The sequence below is a fragment of the Hemiscyllium ocellatum genome, chromosome 17 (genome assembly GCF_020745735.1).
Source record: "Hemiscyllium ocellatum isolate sHemOce1 chromosome 17, sHemOce1.pat.X.cur, whole genome shotgun sequence".
Lineage (NCBI taxonomy): Eukaryota > Metazoa > Chordata > Chondrichthyes > Orectolobiformes > Hemiscylliidae > Hemiscyllium > Hemiscyllium ocellatum.
In genome coordinates this window covers 29,450,045-29,465,572 of record NC_083417.1, presented here as the reverse complement: position 1 = coordinate 29,465,572, position 15,528 = coordinate 29,450,045, and the positions used below count along the sequence as shown (strand labels likewise).

At 40.2% G+C, this 15,528-nt stretch overlaps 1 protein-coding gene across 3 annotated transcripts in view; it reads right to left on the bottom strand.

Moving 5' to 3' along the window:
• Positions 1 to 15,528, bottom strand: part of piezo1 (piezo-type mechanosensitive ion channel component 1) — a 339,923-nt gene that overhangs the window by 102,645 nt on the left and 221,750 nt on the right. For all 3 annotated transcript variants that reach the window (XM_060838027.1, XM_060838028.1, XM_060838029.1), the window contains 7 exons: positions 11,277 to 11,383; positions 9,630 to 9,890; positions 6,523 to 6,628; positions 3,357 to 3,532; positions 2,897 to 3,045; positions 893 to 1,066; positions 455 to 487 (listed from right to left, as the gene is read on the bottom strand). In XM_060838027.1, the coding sequence (XP_060694010.1) occupies positions 455 to 487; positions 893 to 1,066; positions 2,897 to 3,045; positions 3,357 to 3,532; positions 6,523 to 6,628; positions 9,630 to 9,890; positions 11,277 to 11,383 (1,006 nt within the window). The remainder of the gene's footprint in view (positions 1 to 454; positions 488 to 892; positions 1,067 to 2,896; positions 3,046 to 3,356; positions 3,533 to 6,522; positions 6,629 to 9,629; positions 9,891 to 11,276; positions 11,384 to 15,528) is intronic.

Sequence of the window (15,528 nt, the reverse complement as noted above, 5' to 3'; positions counted from 1 at the left end):
GGGCTTCTTGAATTGGCTGCTGAGAACTAGGGTTCTCTAGAAGCATTTGTAATGTAGAAATAAGTTATTCATGCTAAAGCTGTGTTTCTATCTAAACTTACAGAAGCCGATGGCCAACTCTGAAATTCAATACATCTACTATTACATTTACTAACTGGAAAATGGGGTTTGTGGCAGTCGTGTAGCTAAGGTTGAGCTGAAATGCAGAATCAGCCTTCTTTCCAAGTCACAATGTCATTGCAAGTTCAGGCACAGGAGAGGGGACAGGGGAAGAATCAAGGTTTGATCATCAATTAGTTGAACCAGTGAATATTGAAAAAAAAACTTGGAGAAAAAGCAGACACGCCCTCACAGTGCAGGTATATATAGACATAGAAATAACATTTGTCAAAGTTAAAACACAGTAATGAAAGAAAGAATATGCCAAAATGTATATGTAAATAAGGATACTTACTCCTGAGAGGGCTCTGCTAAACTTTCTTTCAACCTGTTAATGGAAAGTAAGCAAATGTTAAATTAAAATTAAACTATTTAAAATTAATATTATTAATTCAAATTTGATGAATGCTCCAAGCTGCAATTATATATACATAAAAGGACTTAAGCCTGAATGGAACTGAGCTTTCCAACAGATCAAATAATTTTCTTGTTTGACAGAAACTAGGTTGTTCAGCTCTGTCACTCAGTATGTTCATGGGTGATCCCCTATCTCAGTACCATATTCCCATTTTATCCCCCAATCCCTTGACTTTAAAATAAAAAACTCTGTAAAAATGAAAAAAATTGTGAACAAGTTCTATAAATGTCAAATTGAAATTGGCATCCAAATGATTTTATTAAAGATATTTGTATTATTAAGCTTGCATCTATCCTAGATACCTATGATTCTTACCGGTGCAATGGCCCTTTGCCCTTTACAGGAACATGTTCCAGATCAGTAATCTGCATGAAACGACAGTGGAAGTAATGCAGTTGTAGAATACAGGCCAGCAGGAAAAAGGCAGGGATCAGAATGCTGGAGAAGAGCTCACTGACACTGAATTGCTCTAATCCCATGTCAGCTAACCTGCATTATGAAAGAACAACATGCAACTGTTAAGCTTACAAATAAGAACCTAAATAAAGAGATATTCCTTGTTTGGATATCTTGAAGTTTGACATGAATGGGAACCATTTGCCCAAATAATGCTCTCCAGAACAACATACCCAATTAGGTAAAAACAATGACTGCAGATGCTGGAAACCAGAGTCTAGATCAGAGTGGTGCTGGAAAAACACAGCGGTTCAGGCAGCATCCAAGGAGCAGGAAAATCAACGTTTCGGGCAAAAGCCCTTCATCAGGAATAGAGGCAGGGTGCTTGCAGGGTGGAGAGATAAATGAGAGGAGGGTGGGGGTGGGGGAAAGTAGCATAGAGTACAATAGGTGAATGGGGGTGGGGATAGAGGCGATAGGTCAGGGAGGAGGGTGGAGTGGATAGGTGGAAAGGAAGATAGGCAGGTAGGACAAGTCATGGGGACAGTGCTGAGCTGAAAGTTAGGAACTGCGGTGAGGTGGGAGAAGGGGAAAGGAGGAAACTGGTGAAGTCCACATTGATGCCCTGGGGTTGACGTGTTCCGAGGCAGAAGATGAGGCGTTCCCCAATTACCCATGTCCAGATAGCTTGAACAAAGTTGGCAGAGTTGGGGGTCCAGAATTCCTAGTGAGTCCCACAGGAAGTCAACCAGCTAAAATCCTGTAGCTACTCAGCCTCAATTGCTAGAGTGCTCCTTGATACTCATTCAGCCATGGCCACTAATCTATTGGGGAACTGACTGGCACAGTTCTCTGGTGTTGATGGGAATAATCTGACATCTTCAGCAAATAATAAAATCAAGTGGTTTTTCAACCTCTTTGGAGAACTCTGGATCTGCCTATTATAGTACGTTCACTGAGTTTGCCACAGAAGTGGCGTCAGTTTTATCCTTATACTGTTAGATATTATAATAATCTTGCCCAGAAAGTAACCTCATTTTCTACTCCCCCTACCCTCCAAAATAAATAGTTATTAGTTGACCGTGGGCAACAAAGAATTATTTTATTAATTATTAAGTTTGTCTGACAGAACACACGGAATGATTCATAAATATATTTGAAAAAAATCTTAAAAACTGCAGAGCTTTTTTTTTCTGTGCACACACATAATTAGCATATTGTACTGAAGTGAGAGATGACATGGGGCAGGGTGACACAAGGCACACAGACACACAAGATGGCCGCTGAGCTAGAAGTTGACCACTTGACACACAAGATGGCTGCCGGACCACAATATGGAGAGAGACAGCAGAGCAAACACAGGACGCCAGCACAATACACTCACAACCTAGTTGATTAGTTTAAGGCAGGTGTGGGAGAGAATACATATGAGTAACGTATACTGCCCGCTGAAGGTCTGGGTCCAGCCAACACCTTTGATAGAAATGCGAACAGTTTGATACAGACTCAATACAAAGTGCTAATAGCCTGGACTTCAGCAACCATCCTTTACAGAAAGAGTGATTAGCATCCATTACTACAGCAATGGACTTCTGTGCAGACATTGAAACTGGCAATGTCTGCACTGAAACTGACAATGATCATGCTGAAATTAACAAAGGCTATGCTGGAAGACTCACAGCTGACCACTGTGTTGTTGGTGTCTTTCTCTCCCCAGAACTCTGGTATTTCCTTCTGCAATAAACTCTGTCATTGAACTCCAACTCTGACTCTGAGGTTGGTGGTTTTCTCAACAACAATACACAACTTCTTTGTAAATATTTCAATATTTATTATTCAAGATTTGTTATTTTGACAGATTTCTACTGTATGGTAAAGCCAAGGTAAGCAAAACATATTTGCCAGAATTAAAAAAACACATACTGTTCATCTGTTAATCCTGTGAAATTTTTCCAGTACTGTGGGAATTCATCAAACTGGAAAGTGTAAACTGAAATGAGGACCAGCATGGTATATGCAACGACCAACCACCAGAATATCTTCAGCAGCTTACGCCATATAAAGTAACAGACCTATAAAATCAACAGGAAAAATAAGACATCAGCAATCAACAGTCCCTTTTTAGAATTTTTTTTAAATCAGTCTGTGATCAAAAATTAATAGACAGGAGAGTAATCTCACTTCATGCTGTCCTACAGATAGACCAACTCTAGTCACAGTCAAGCATATCAAGTTGCTCCACAAGTTTGTATGTGTTATACCACACACATATATTGGCCTTTACATCTGTTGCATAGCCATATATTTTAACTACCTCCATTTAGCAATCACTGTAGAGTTACTGTTGTTACGATTGACTAGCATTTGACTATTGTATTCTCACCTGGTAGAATGAAAGGCAAAGTAGAAACAGGAACATATAAACTATTTTATACACAACTATTCTTCCAGTAAAACTGACAACGAAGAACATCCCTCCACAAACATAAATCCAATACTTTGCTTGAAAACTCATTATTAGCTCTCCAAGTGCTTTCAATACTTCATTCTTCTGTTGACCTGCAACACAAAAAGAATAAAAAAGGAAAATGTGAACATTGCAGAGTTCAAACATTTGTATATCTGTGTTGAACTGAAAACATGTAGAAATATAAAAGATAGGACTCTGGAGACAGGAAGCACGTTTTCGCCGATGGGTGAGTCCTGAACTAGAGGACACAATTTAAAAGTAAAGGGTAGGCTACTTAGAACAGAGTTGAGGAAACTTCTTCACCCAGAGCATGGTGGGTGTATGGAATGCTCTGCCCCAGAAGGCAGTGTAGGCCCAGTCTCTGGATTCGTTTAAGAAAGAGTTGGATAGAGCTCTTAAAGATAGTGGAATCAAGGGTTATGGGGATACGGCAGGAACAGGATACTGACTGAGGATGATTAGCCATGATCATAATGAATGGTGGAGCAGGCTCGAAGGGCAGAATGGCCGACTCCCGCACCTATTGTCTATAGGAGCAGTAATGAAAAAAAAAATCAGAAATTTAATTTAAACTTTCCTTGACTTGAGATGGTATGCTCTCAAATCTAACCTTCATGGTTGAATTTTTTGCTCCATTTACTTCTTACAAAGGAAGTACTTTTTAGATTACTTACAGTGTGGAAACAGGCCCTTCAGCCCAACAAGTCCACACCAACCCGCTGAAGCGCAACCCATCCATACCCCTACGTTTACCCCTTACCTAACACTACGGGCAATTTAGCGTGGCCAATTCACCTGAGCTGCACATCTTTGGACTGTGGGAGGAAACCGGAGCACCCGGAGGAAACCCACGCAGACACGGGGAGAACGTGCAAACTCCACACAGTCAGTCGCCTGAGTTGGGAATTGAACTCGGGTCTCAGGCGCTGTGAGGCAGCAGTGCTAACCACTGTGCCACCGTGTAATCACTTGCCATTGAGGCAATAGGCAGCCTGAACTAAGTCCTGGGAAATTATTGTGGACCATTGGTAAGTTCATAATTTCATGGTCCAACAACCAAACTGTCCAATGTCAATAAATTGGGAAGTTGAGTGAGAAAGTCAAACTACATTTTCTGAAGAATTAAAACGAAAAAAAATACAGCAGTGCTTTCGAGATGATATTGTACCAATAACATTGTCTATTGTTAGTGATGGCCTGCAGGATTGATCACCTACTCCTGAACCTTTGAGTTTTATCTCAGTCAGATAAGGAAGTCAGATTCTTATCACAGAGGAAATAGAAACATTGATCATGTGATTCTTCTTCCATATGATAAGAAACAAAAAAGACTGTGGCAAGATTTGAGCTCAACTTGTTTGGAAACAGGTTTTAAAAAGCACTGTATTTCAGAAGACTAAAAGATCAGGAGGATTTAAACTAGTAAGGTAGGTGGGACCCAGGGAGATAGTGAAGAGAAAGATCAATCTGAGACTGATACTGTTAGGAAAGGGAGCAAGTCAAACAGTCAGGGTAGGCAGGAACAAAGCAGAAAACGAGGTAGGACTGATAAATTTAACTGCATTTATTTCAAGTTATCAAGAAATAAATGCAGTTAAATTTATCAGTCCTACCTTGTGACAATCTTGCATTTATTTCAATGCAAGAAGTCTAACAGGGAAGGCAGATGAACTGAGGATACAGGTGAGTTCCACATTCTAAACATTCAAAAGAATTTTTTTTTTCATTTCCCTATTGAATGTTTAAGCAGTTCTGTTGTATTTACAATGCCTAGCTTCAGATTGGCCCACAAGGTTCTCTCCACAACTATCCCGCTGAACTCTCTCATTTTTCCTTTCAAAAGAAAGCATCAACATCTTCAAACTTTCCTAGACTCTCATGATACCATCCTTGCAGTTTTACCAGTGTTTTCTTTAATAATTACAGCCCAGAATTGTCACACAGTACTCGAGTTGCAAGCTGACAAGAGTTCTATATAAACATAACATAAATTTACCCCATTTTGAATTTTATACACATAGAAATAAATTCTGGTACTTGATTGGTATTTTAATTGTTTTCTTGACCTCCAAAGTTGCTTTTGATTACTTTTTTTTTCACAAATATACAGGCAAATAATCAAAAATCATTCGGTCATCTGTTTTGCCTCAGTTTTAGGTGTCACTGCAGTTGATAATTATCCAGCACACTGAGGTAAAGTCTGAGATTTGAGTCTTAAATCTTTTGGGAACAGATTAAAGCACATTAATCATGATCATCTTATTACTTAATCAAAAATAAATTGAATCTACAAATTATAAGCAGCTTGGCTGCAAACAATCTGTTTTGATTCTGCTTGGCATTTCAGCTTCAAACCTCAATGTCTGAATCTTGTTCCACATTTTATCCAATGTACATTAGCTTCTTCTTGATGTTAACAGATTTATGTCATGTACTTTGTAAAAAAAAATTACCTTACTTAATCAGCTGCTGGGTTTTGGCTGAAGGCGAAAGAGTTTTCAATTCTGACACCTACAGTTAGGTGCAACAGGTGCCTAATAGCCTCATGTGGCCGTATTTAGTCATTTTTACAATCAGGCTCTAGGACTGAGGGGCCCTCTTGTGGTACAGTGGTAGAGCTCCTACCCCTGGACAGAGAGGCTTAGGCTCAAGTCCCATCTGCTCTAGAGGTGCGTAATAATATCTGTGAACAGGTTATTTTGAAATATTGCTCAGGCTCTAGGACTGGACAAAATCTATCTGAATCTGTTAGGCCAGTTTAAATAATTAGTAGACATTAAATTATTCATAAACTTCAGGAGCTGTATTACATAGCTGATAGAAACCAAATGATTATTTACACAACTTATTGACATTCTTTAGGATTTGACACAGGGATGCACCAGATTTTGAAACAGTCTGTACCATGTAAATTTAAATTACCTTTTCTAACCCTGCCTCATTAACCAGTTGATCATAATACTCAAGTCAGTAGCTTTGCTAATATAGACAGATTAATTTAACCAAAATGTTTCTCATAGGAATTGCACTCACTTGGTGAGGTATAAACATCTTGGTTGATAGTATATTTGTCACTCACCTGCCTCATCCACAGTTACTTCATTCAGTGGGATATCTTTCTTCTTCAAGCATTTTTCTTTTACAAATTGACGCAACAAGATCCAGAAGGTGAGTGTGTACAGAAGCTGGTGATAAAAGAAAGTGTAAGTAGCTGGTTTTCACAGCTGCAGCTGTAGGAGATGATCATTTGTTGGATAGACATGGGACAAATTTAAAAATATTCTTGTACAAGCTAGTAAGAGTTCACACCTTTCAAAATCACAGCACTGTAATTTTCGTTTTCTGATTATGTCCAAATTCAGTCCATTTGGTAGTCAAAGTATTCATATAAGAATATTGCATTTTTAATTCAAAATGCAAAGTTCAACGAGATCACACAGCAGATTTTTAAAAAAAGAGTCAAATGGTCTATTTTTCATAAAGTATATATTGTAAGCCATGGGCAGCAAACATACATCTATGAAATACATGTATCATGAGGTGTGGTACTAAAGCATGCAATTCAGCAGTATCCAGTACTGATTCCTGGTCTGCGCTGAAGCACAGGCTGTACCGGACGTTGGTGAGGTCTCTTCAGGAGTACTGTGCACAGTTCTGGTGGACCTGGTATAGGAAGGATATTATTAGGCTAGAGGGGTTTCAGAGAGAATTATCAGGATGTTGCTGGGAATGGAGTGCTGAAGTTATAAGGAAAGGCCAGATAGACTGGGACTTTTTTCACTGGAACACAGGAGTTTGAGAGGTGACATATAAAATCATGAGTATAGATAAGGTGAATGGCCGGTGTCTTTTTCCTGGGGTGGGAGATTTCAAAACTAGAGGGCATATTTTTAAGGTGAGAGGAGAAAGATTTAAAAAAGACATGAGGGGTTTTTTCCACACAGAGAGTGGTTCATATGTGGAATGAACTTTCAGAGGAAATGGTGAATGTAGGTACAATTACAACATTCAAAAGACATTGGTAAGTACATGAATAAGAAATGTTTGGATGGATACAGGCAAAGAGCAGGCAGGTGGGACGAGTTTAGATTATGGTTGGCGTGGACTGGTTGGACCGAACGGTCTGTTTCCATGCTGTATGACTCGAAGCATTGTTATCACCTGCTGAGAAGTTGAATTAGAAGAAAATGAAAGAATTGCTCTCCTTCCAATCACCATCCAGTGATTAGTGTTGAAAATCATTGAGTGAAGGGAAGATAAGGTTTAGCTGTTTGTAGTAAAACAGTTTGAGAATCATGTTCAGCTAACATACAGTAATTTAGGTAAATGTCTAAAGGCTTCCTGATACTTGTGAATTATACCGAAGGTGGAATCAGCTTCAGAACATTGAAGAAAAAAGGGTGGAGGGCATGTTTTGCTAAAGCCAAGCCTTTTATTCACCATTTTTGCTTTCTCAATCAACAACTGGCATTTGTTTAGCTTGTTAAGCAAGAGAGAAAAATGTACTTTGGAAGCATAAGATCAAAACAGACAATTAGTCAATAAGGAAACAAAAAAAGCTAGGTTGAAGAGTTGAGTTTGAAAGAAATTTTAAAATTCAAAGTGAGGAAGATGAACAGCACAAGGGTTTAAGGAGAGAACTGTAAAGCATGAGGCCCAAGGGGCTAAATGATGAAAAGGGACTTAAGGCTGCACAAGCACCCAGAGCTAGAGGAATGAAGAACTCTGGAGGAAGGGGCTGCAGGTAGATCGAGATAAGGAGAGGAAAGTCTTAAGGCATTAAATAAGATTTGAGGCATTGGAAAACAGGACATGACAAATGTCAGTAAGAATAGTAGTTGAAAGCAAAATAGCACTTATTGCAAAGTGGGACAGAGACAGCAGAGTTTGAATGAGCTGAACAATACAAAGGGTCGAGTTTAAAAGGCTAGGTTGCAGATTATTGCAAAGGTAAAATCTGGAGAATGCAAAAACTGGGATGAAGTGTCAAAAACAGGTGAAACAAAAAAGGTTTGGAGGCAAGAAATGCAAAGTAGTTGTTATGTTGGAGAGGATATGAGTCTTAAAGCTCAGCTCAGGAGTGACTTCAAGGTTGAAGCGTTGAATGGGCAGTTCAGCTTAAAACAATGGGCATAAGATTAGAATTGGTGGTGAAGTACAAAGTGTGTCGTAGGAGACAAGCACAACTGCCTTTACTGAATCAAGAAATTGCATCTCATCATTGACTCAGGGGGTGGAGTAGTAAGATAAGTGATGGTATTCATTTGAGTAAGTCTGAATCACAAGGTGTCAAAGAACATCTTATTGATGAGGAGACGGAAAGGGGACTCCAGACGTTGTGTTAATTATGATGTTGAATATAAGAGATGGAATGTTAAAGAGGGTGGCTGCAAGAATAGGTAAGCACTTTATTTGAATCCGAGCATTAAATGGAGGAAAAGGTTTTAGGAGAACAGAAGGTCAGTGGCTTCAGTGCAAAGTGGATGAAGGAGCTGAAATGGAAACACATCACCGAGGATTAATAGTCACCCAGTAGTGAGGCTAACGAAGGATGATAACAGAGAGAAATGCAGATGTAATTTGATAGCAAGGGGACTTGGGAGGGAGTCATGACCAACAGAGTGAAAGAGGTAGAATAAGAAAACAGGAAGGAGGAAGAAAAGATACCACAAGACAACAGATGGGAAGGCCAGGTGTGGCTTGGTAATAAAGACGACATAGATGAAGGGCACCATAGTCTGGTGAGGCAGCTTCAGCAAAGGGTAAGGTCTATGCATGGATGAGCCAAGTCCAGTGAAAGCCAAAGAAGCAGTATCTTCTACTTCAAGGTTCCAAGGGCCTTGTTGAACAGGTGAGTGGATAGCTTGGAGGGAATTGTGAAGAAGGTCAGTGACTGATTTCCTGGCAGAACCAAGGAAGATAGGGTTGAACAGTGAAGATGGATGGAGAGTAAATGTTCAGAATGGGACAGTTAACAGGAGAGGAAAACTGGGCAGCAGATGTTGGCAATGGTAATGAGATAACAATAGGTGCCTAGAGGGACCTTCATACTCAAGAGAGACACAAAAGGGATTCAAGGGGATTTCAAATTTAGACTGATAGTGTCACTCTTGCATATATATTAGCGCCACAGTAAGTTTTACAAACAAAATATGGTTTCAGTGTTAAGACTTATTTGAAACTGACCACTACACCCAGGCGTAAACAGTGATGCTCCAGATGGACTAATCCAAGCTGAGTGAGAAGCATAAACCCAATTTTGGTTGGCAGTTCCTCTGTCAGGTCCATTCCCCAGACATACTGCAAGCTGCACAGTATGATCCCATACAGCAGAATGAATGGTGAACACAGCATTGCCAAGTGCCGCCGACTTCGCACAATCCAAATAAGGCAAGCCCAAATTAGAAGGACAAAGGTCAACCAGCTGTGGAACGTAATACTCCAGACCTAGAAAGAGAAGATTTTCAAAATTACAAAGAAATGACACAAGTAATTAAGTCTTAATTAAAAACTACTTTCAGAATTGGCTCACAATTAAAGAATTTCATTTATATATAATGTTGGATATCATGGTTCCCAATACGGGTTTGGAAAGTGGGTGAGGAGGGGTGCTGTGGGTGGCCTGCCTTTTACTATCTCTCACACCCCAAATTTGTCTGCAAGTTTATGGAATATGGTGGTAGTCTAAGCAATGTGCCTGTCCTTGGGTCTAATGAGATCATTCAATAATAACCACTTCCAGTCCTCATCTCTTCCAAACTGGTATTTTACAGCTAGCAAGGGGAATGTCTTCTCCACGTAGGAAGTCTTTAGCTCTAGGTACATGAGTTGGTGTTGGGCAAGGGTTATGGAGCGGGAGCCTGCTCTGTTGGTCACATGGGATTATGGGAAACAATCTCCCCACCAGGCCATCAACCAACTTTAAACCATATTATCAGCTTGACCCAGTCCTCTACCCTCCATCAGCAAGATTTCAGCCTCCACTTACCTGAGCTCCTCAGTGTAGTTGGAGTTCCTGTAGTTCCAGCAGCAGCAACACAGCCACTCTGACACTGCTAGGGTTACAGTCAGATTTTCTCCCAACTTATGAGCAGAGGTACTAGCTTTCGGAGCACCACTCCTTCATCAGGTTGTTGAAGGAGCAGTGCTCCGAAAGCTAGTGTTTCCAATTAAACCTGTTGGACTATAACCTGTTGTTTTGTGATTTTTAACTTTGAACACCCCAGTCCAACACCAGCATCGCCAAATTATGATTCGAGGAATCACTTTAACTCTGCTGTGGGGCAGCTGCTGGGAGCACAGGCTGGGATCACCCTGAATGTTTTGACAGATGTGGTGGGGATTGTGATGGCCCATAAAATTCAGCCTGTATTTCCTGTACTTTTATTAAATAACTGTAATGTGTTGTACACCAACTTAAATATTCCATAACATAACATGCAGGAGACTATGCCAACACATGCCAGTACTTACGCAGGCAGTATGTCATATTAATACCAACCACCCTGGAATTTCCAGCTTTTCATTTGTTTTAAAGAAGGAAAGCCCTGTTTATCAATGACAAGCAATAGCTTGTTTAGCGTTGATGACAGATTGTGTACAATCTCTTTGTATCCAGTCAGTAGGGTTCAAGTGAATTGGGGCTAGAATGGTGAATGATAAATTGTGAAGAGAGGAGAGAGATGAAAAGTGGCTATCCAAACTAGGGGGTGAGGTGAAGTGTGGAATTTGATACTGGTAGATTTTTAAGTTCAGGCGCTGTAAACTTTATCATAACATGGTAGCTCACCAATGCCACAGTCAAAATAGCAGAAAGAAAAAGCTTTTACTTACCATCATGACAATCAGTGCACAGATGTAGCTTTGTTGCATGATGAGATGTCCCAGGTCACAGAGTGGTGACTGAGTCTTTCTAGGTTTGGATGTGGTATTGTCACTGACTGCAACAGAAAAAGAAAAACAAATCGGTGAAGATTCTTCTTGTTTAAACTCAATTTATTTAAACTACACAAGTAAACAATTCAGGCAAATTGTAGAAAAAGTGATGAAAAATAATTTCAGATCCATGGTCATCCCCCATTTCTAGAAAGTACACTGCTTGTCGATCAGTAAGGATTCTGATAAACTGCTACTTAAATTCTGCATATCCGTTAACTCACTTTTTAGATTAGGGTGTACACTGGCATCTCCAAATCATTTTAGATTAGAATCAATCTAAACATTATGGCACAGACAGGGAACACAGGGGGCTAACACCTTCGACATCTTAACATCTTATCTGAGCTGACACGAATTGTTACAGTTAACCTGAGAATGTGACTTATAAAAAAGTTTTGTAATTTACATATGAAAGAAATGAATCTATCATGGTCAGTCCAATTGATGAGAGACTTAAACAATCAAGGCATTTTTCAATGTTTAATTTCAGTTACATTACACTGTAAACTTTTGCCATAAATTCTGTGTCTTACAATTGTTTATTTCACAACTGCCTGATGAAGGAGCAGTGCTCCGAAAGCTAGTGCTTCCAATTAAACCTGTTGGACTATAACCTGGTGTTGTGTGATTTTTAATTCACAAACAATGCCTCTGATTTTCCAGGAACCACGTAACACTTCCATCACCTGGTCACATACATTACTGGAATACTATGAATAATTATGTCAATTCCAGCAAATAAATTCCAATTTAACAATAGTGGATTAAATAAATAAAATATCAAAAACAGAAAATATGCAAAATTTAAGTAATCAGCTAATAATCACAACAAATCTATGTGATAGAAAAGATTTAACAAAAATCATTGTAGTCTAAAGTGACTATTTTTCAAAGGGAAGGCAATTCAGTGGTGGCATTTAAATAATGGAAAATGAAAACTGGAAAAATCATTACTGTCTGGATAACATTCATTTTGGAAATGCTTCCAATTTTTTTTGGAATGCGTCATAAATATTCATTTATAGAGGACTTGTGCTCATTCCATTAAGCACAATGGATCCTTTTGAAAGAATTACTTCCATTTATCAGAGCAGGAATCAAAATTACAAAAAAGTAAAGAATGAATTTTGATTCAAGATACAGGACTAACTGCTTTTTTTTAGGTTGAGACCTGAAACTGTGGTTTGGTTTATACCATCAGGTTCATGAAACCACTGTGGGCAGGCTCACTATCCAGGAGGTGATAGGAGTGACTGCCAACACCATGGCAGCTCACCTTCTCCCACTATTGGCTTCTTCTCCTTTTGCTGTGCTTCCAGTTCTGTTCCCTGAAATTTATATTTGACTTAGAAATGTACAAAAAGTATATCTGATAAAAGACACATTTTGTCAAAACCCTACATCTATATACTGCATTCGGAGAGTACTGATTGGTTGATGAGTGGAATCAGATTGCTAGAGGTGTCACAAAGAAAATAGAACAGTACAGCGCTGGAACAGGCCCTTTGGCCCAAAATGTCTGTGCCGACCCATGTTGCCACACTAAACTAATCCAATCTGCCTTCATGTGGTCTGCACTCTTCTATTCTCTCCCTGGTCATGTGTCGAAGTACCTTTTAAACATTGCTAGACTCTGTGCTTCTATCAGGAATCTGCTATCTTCTAACTGCTTCTATTCCCTCATTCCTGATGAAGGGCTTTTGCCCGAAATGTCGATTTTCCTGTTCCTTGGAAGCTGCCTGACCTGTTGTGCTTTTCCAACACCACTCTAATCTTGACTGATCTCCAGCATCTGCAGTCCTCACTTGCGCCTCTCTGCTTCGATCACCTCCCTGGCAGTGTATTCCAGGCACCTACCCGCCCCCCCCCCCCCCCCCCATGTAAAAACTTCAATTGCACATCTCCTTTTAAACTTTTTCCCTTTTACTTTAAACCTGGAAATTTGACATTTTGATTCAGTGAAAAAGACTCCAACTCTCAATCCTATCCATACCTCATAATTTTTTTTACATCAACTTGGTCACCCCTCAGCCTCCAACCCTTCAGCAAAAACAATTCAAGTTTGTCCAACATTTCCTTATACCTAATACACTCCAATCTAGGCAACAATCTGCCAAATCTCTTCTTCACTCTCTCCAAAGGTTCCATATCTTTCCTTTAATATGATGACCAGAACTGCACACAACATTCCAAATGTGGCGTAACTAAAGTTTAATACAGTTGCAACATAACTTGCCAACTTTTTCACTCAATGCTCTGACTGAAGGCAAGCATGTGTATGCCTTTTTTGCCACCTTATCCGTTTATGTTGCCACTTTCAAGGAGCCATACACTTGCACCTCAAGATCCCTCTGTATATCAACACTCATAAGAATCCTGCAATTTACTATATACTTTCCTCTTGCATTTGACCTCCCAAAATACATTATTTCACACCTGACTAGATTAAATTCCATCTACTATTTTTCCATCCAACTTTCCAGCTGGTCTGTATCCTGCTGTATCCTTTTATAACCTTCATCAACTACAACTCCACCAATTTTCATGTGATGTTGCTATGGGTAATGTACACATTAATGCTGATTGACAGTGAACAGCCAGCCTCTGTTAAATTTTAAACCAGGCAGGTTGACTCTGATTTGTCAGGCACTGCCCTGACAAATTAACCAGGGAATAGTTATCACCTATTTTGTTGAGTTGAGAGAGGTGCAGTGCATGTAGGTATTCTTTCTGATTGTGTACTAACATAGTGGGCAGCACGGTGGCATAGTGGTTAGCACTGCTGCCTCACAGCGCCAGAGACCCGGGTTTAATTCCTGCCTCAGGCAACTGTCTGTGTGGAGTTTGCACGTTCTCCCCGTGTCTGCTTGGGTTTCCTCCGGGTGCTCTGGTTTCCTTCTACAGTCCAAAAATGTACAGGTTAGGTGAATTGACCATGCTAAATTGCCTGTAGTGTTAGGTGAAGGGGTAAATGTAGGGGAATGGGTATGAGTGGGTTGCTCTTCGGAGGGTCCGTGTGGACTTGTTGGGCCGAAGGGCCTGTTTCCACACTGTAAGTAATCTAATCTAATCATAATGTAATCTAATATGTAGCATCAGTACACATCTAAACCTAGTCATCACAGATAGCCCCTCAAAACAATGACGAAATTGGCCCAGCCTAATTTGTCTGTCCTCAATGTGCGAATCCCAAAGCCATAGGCCTCTGAGCAGAGAGAATAGGGAGCCCTTAGGGTAGGGTAAGGTTAGATTTGAGCCAGGATTCATCTGTCTCTCTTGACACACTTCCACTGCATATCTTCAGCAAGGTTTATGTATTATGGACAGAGTCAGTATTTTGGCTTGTTGGATGAGGCCCGTCATTTGATGCAGTTTGTAGCAAGTTCTTCCTATGCACCAATGTCAATTTGTCTCCTCCAAATGAAACTTGCGGCACGGTGGCACAGTGGTTAGCACTGCTGCCTCACAGCGCCAGAGACCCGAGTTCAATTCCCGACTCAGGCAACTGACTGTGTGGAGTTTGCACATTCTCCCCGTGTCTGCGTGGGTTTCCTCCGGATGCTCCGGTTTCCTCCCACAATCCAAAGATGTGCGGGTCAGGTGAATTGGCCATGCTAAATTGCCTGTAGTGTTAGGTAAGGGGTAAATGTAGGGTATGGGTGGGTTGCACTTCGGTGGGTCGGTGTGGACTTGTTGGGCTGAAGGGCCTGTTTCCACACTGTAAGTAATCTAATCTAATCTAATTATCCGCTCTCCTTGAGATCATATGCCATCCTCAAATTGTGAAAAGTCAATTTGCTTTAGAGACCGATTCTTCAGCATGCAGCTGCAGTGTCCTGATCAGTGGTACTGATTTCTCATGAGCAATGCCTGAGTTTGCTCACCTGGTTTTCTAATTGGTTTCCTTGCTGGTGGAAAGGAAATTGTCCAGTTTCAGAGCATGCCTTTGGTTTGTGACCAAGTTGCATTACATTTACAAACGTGCTGCCAACAGCAGCATTGCAGTCTCAAGTCTTTCTGCTGTTATGATCCCCTGGCAATGCCTGAAGCACCTTGATTGGGGGTCATCTGCACCCTTCATTATTTTCACCGGAATCAAGGAATGCATTCTTCAGCTAATATCCTTTCTGTATTCTATACTTACATT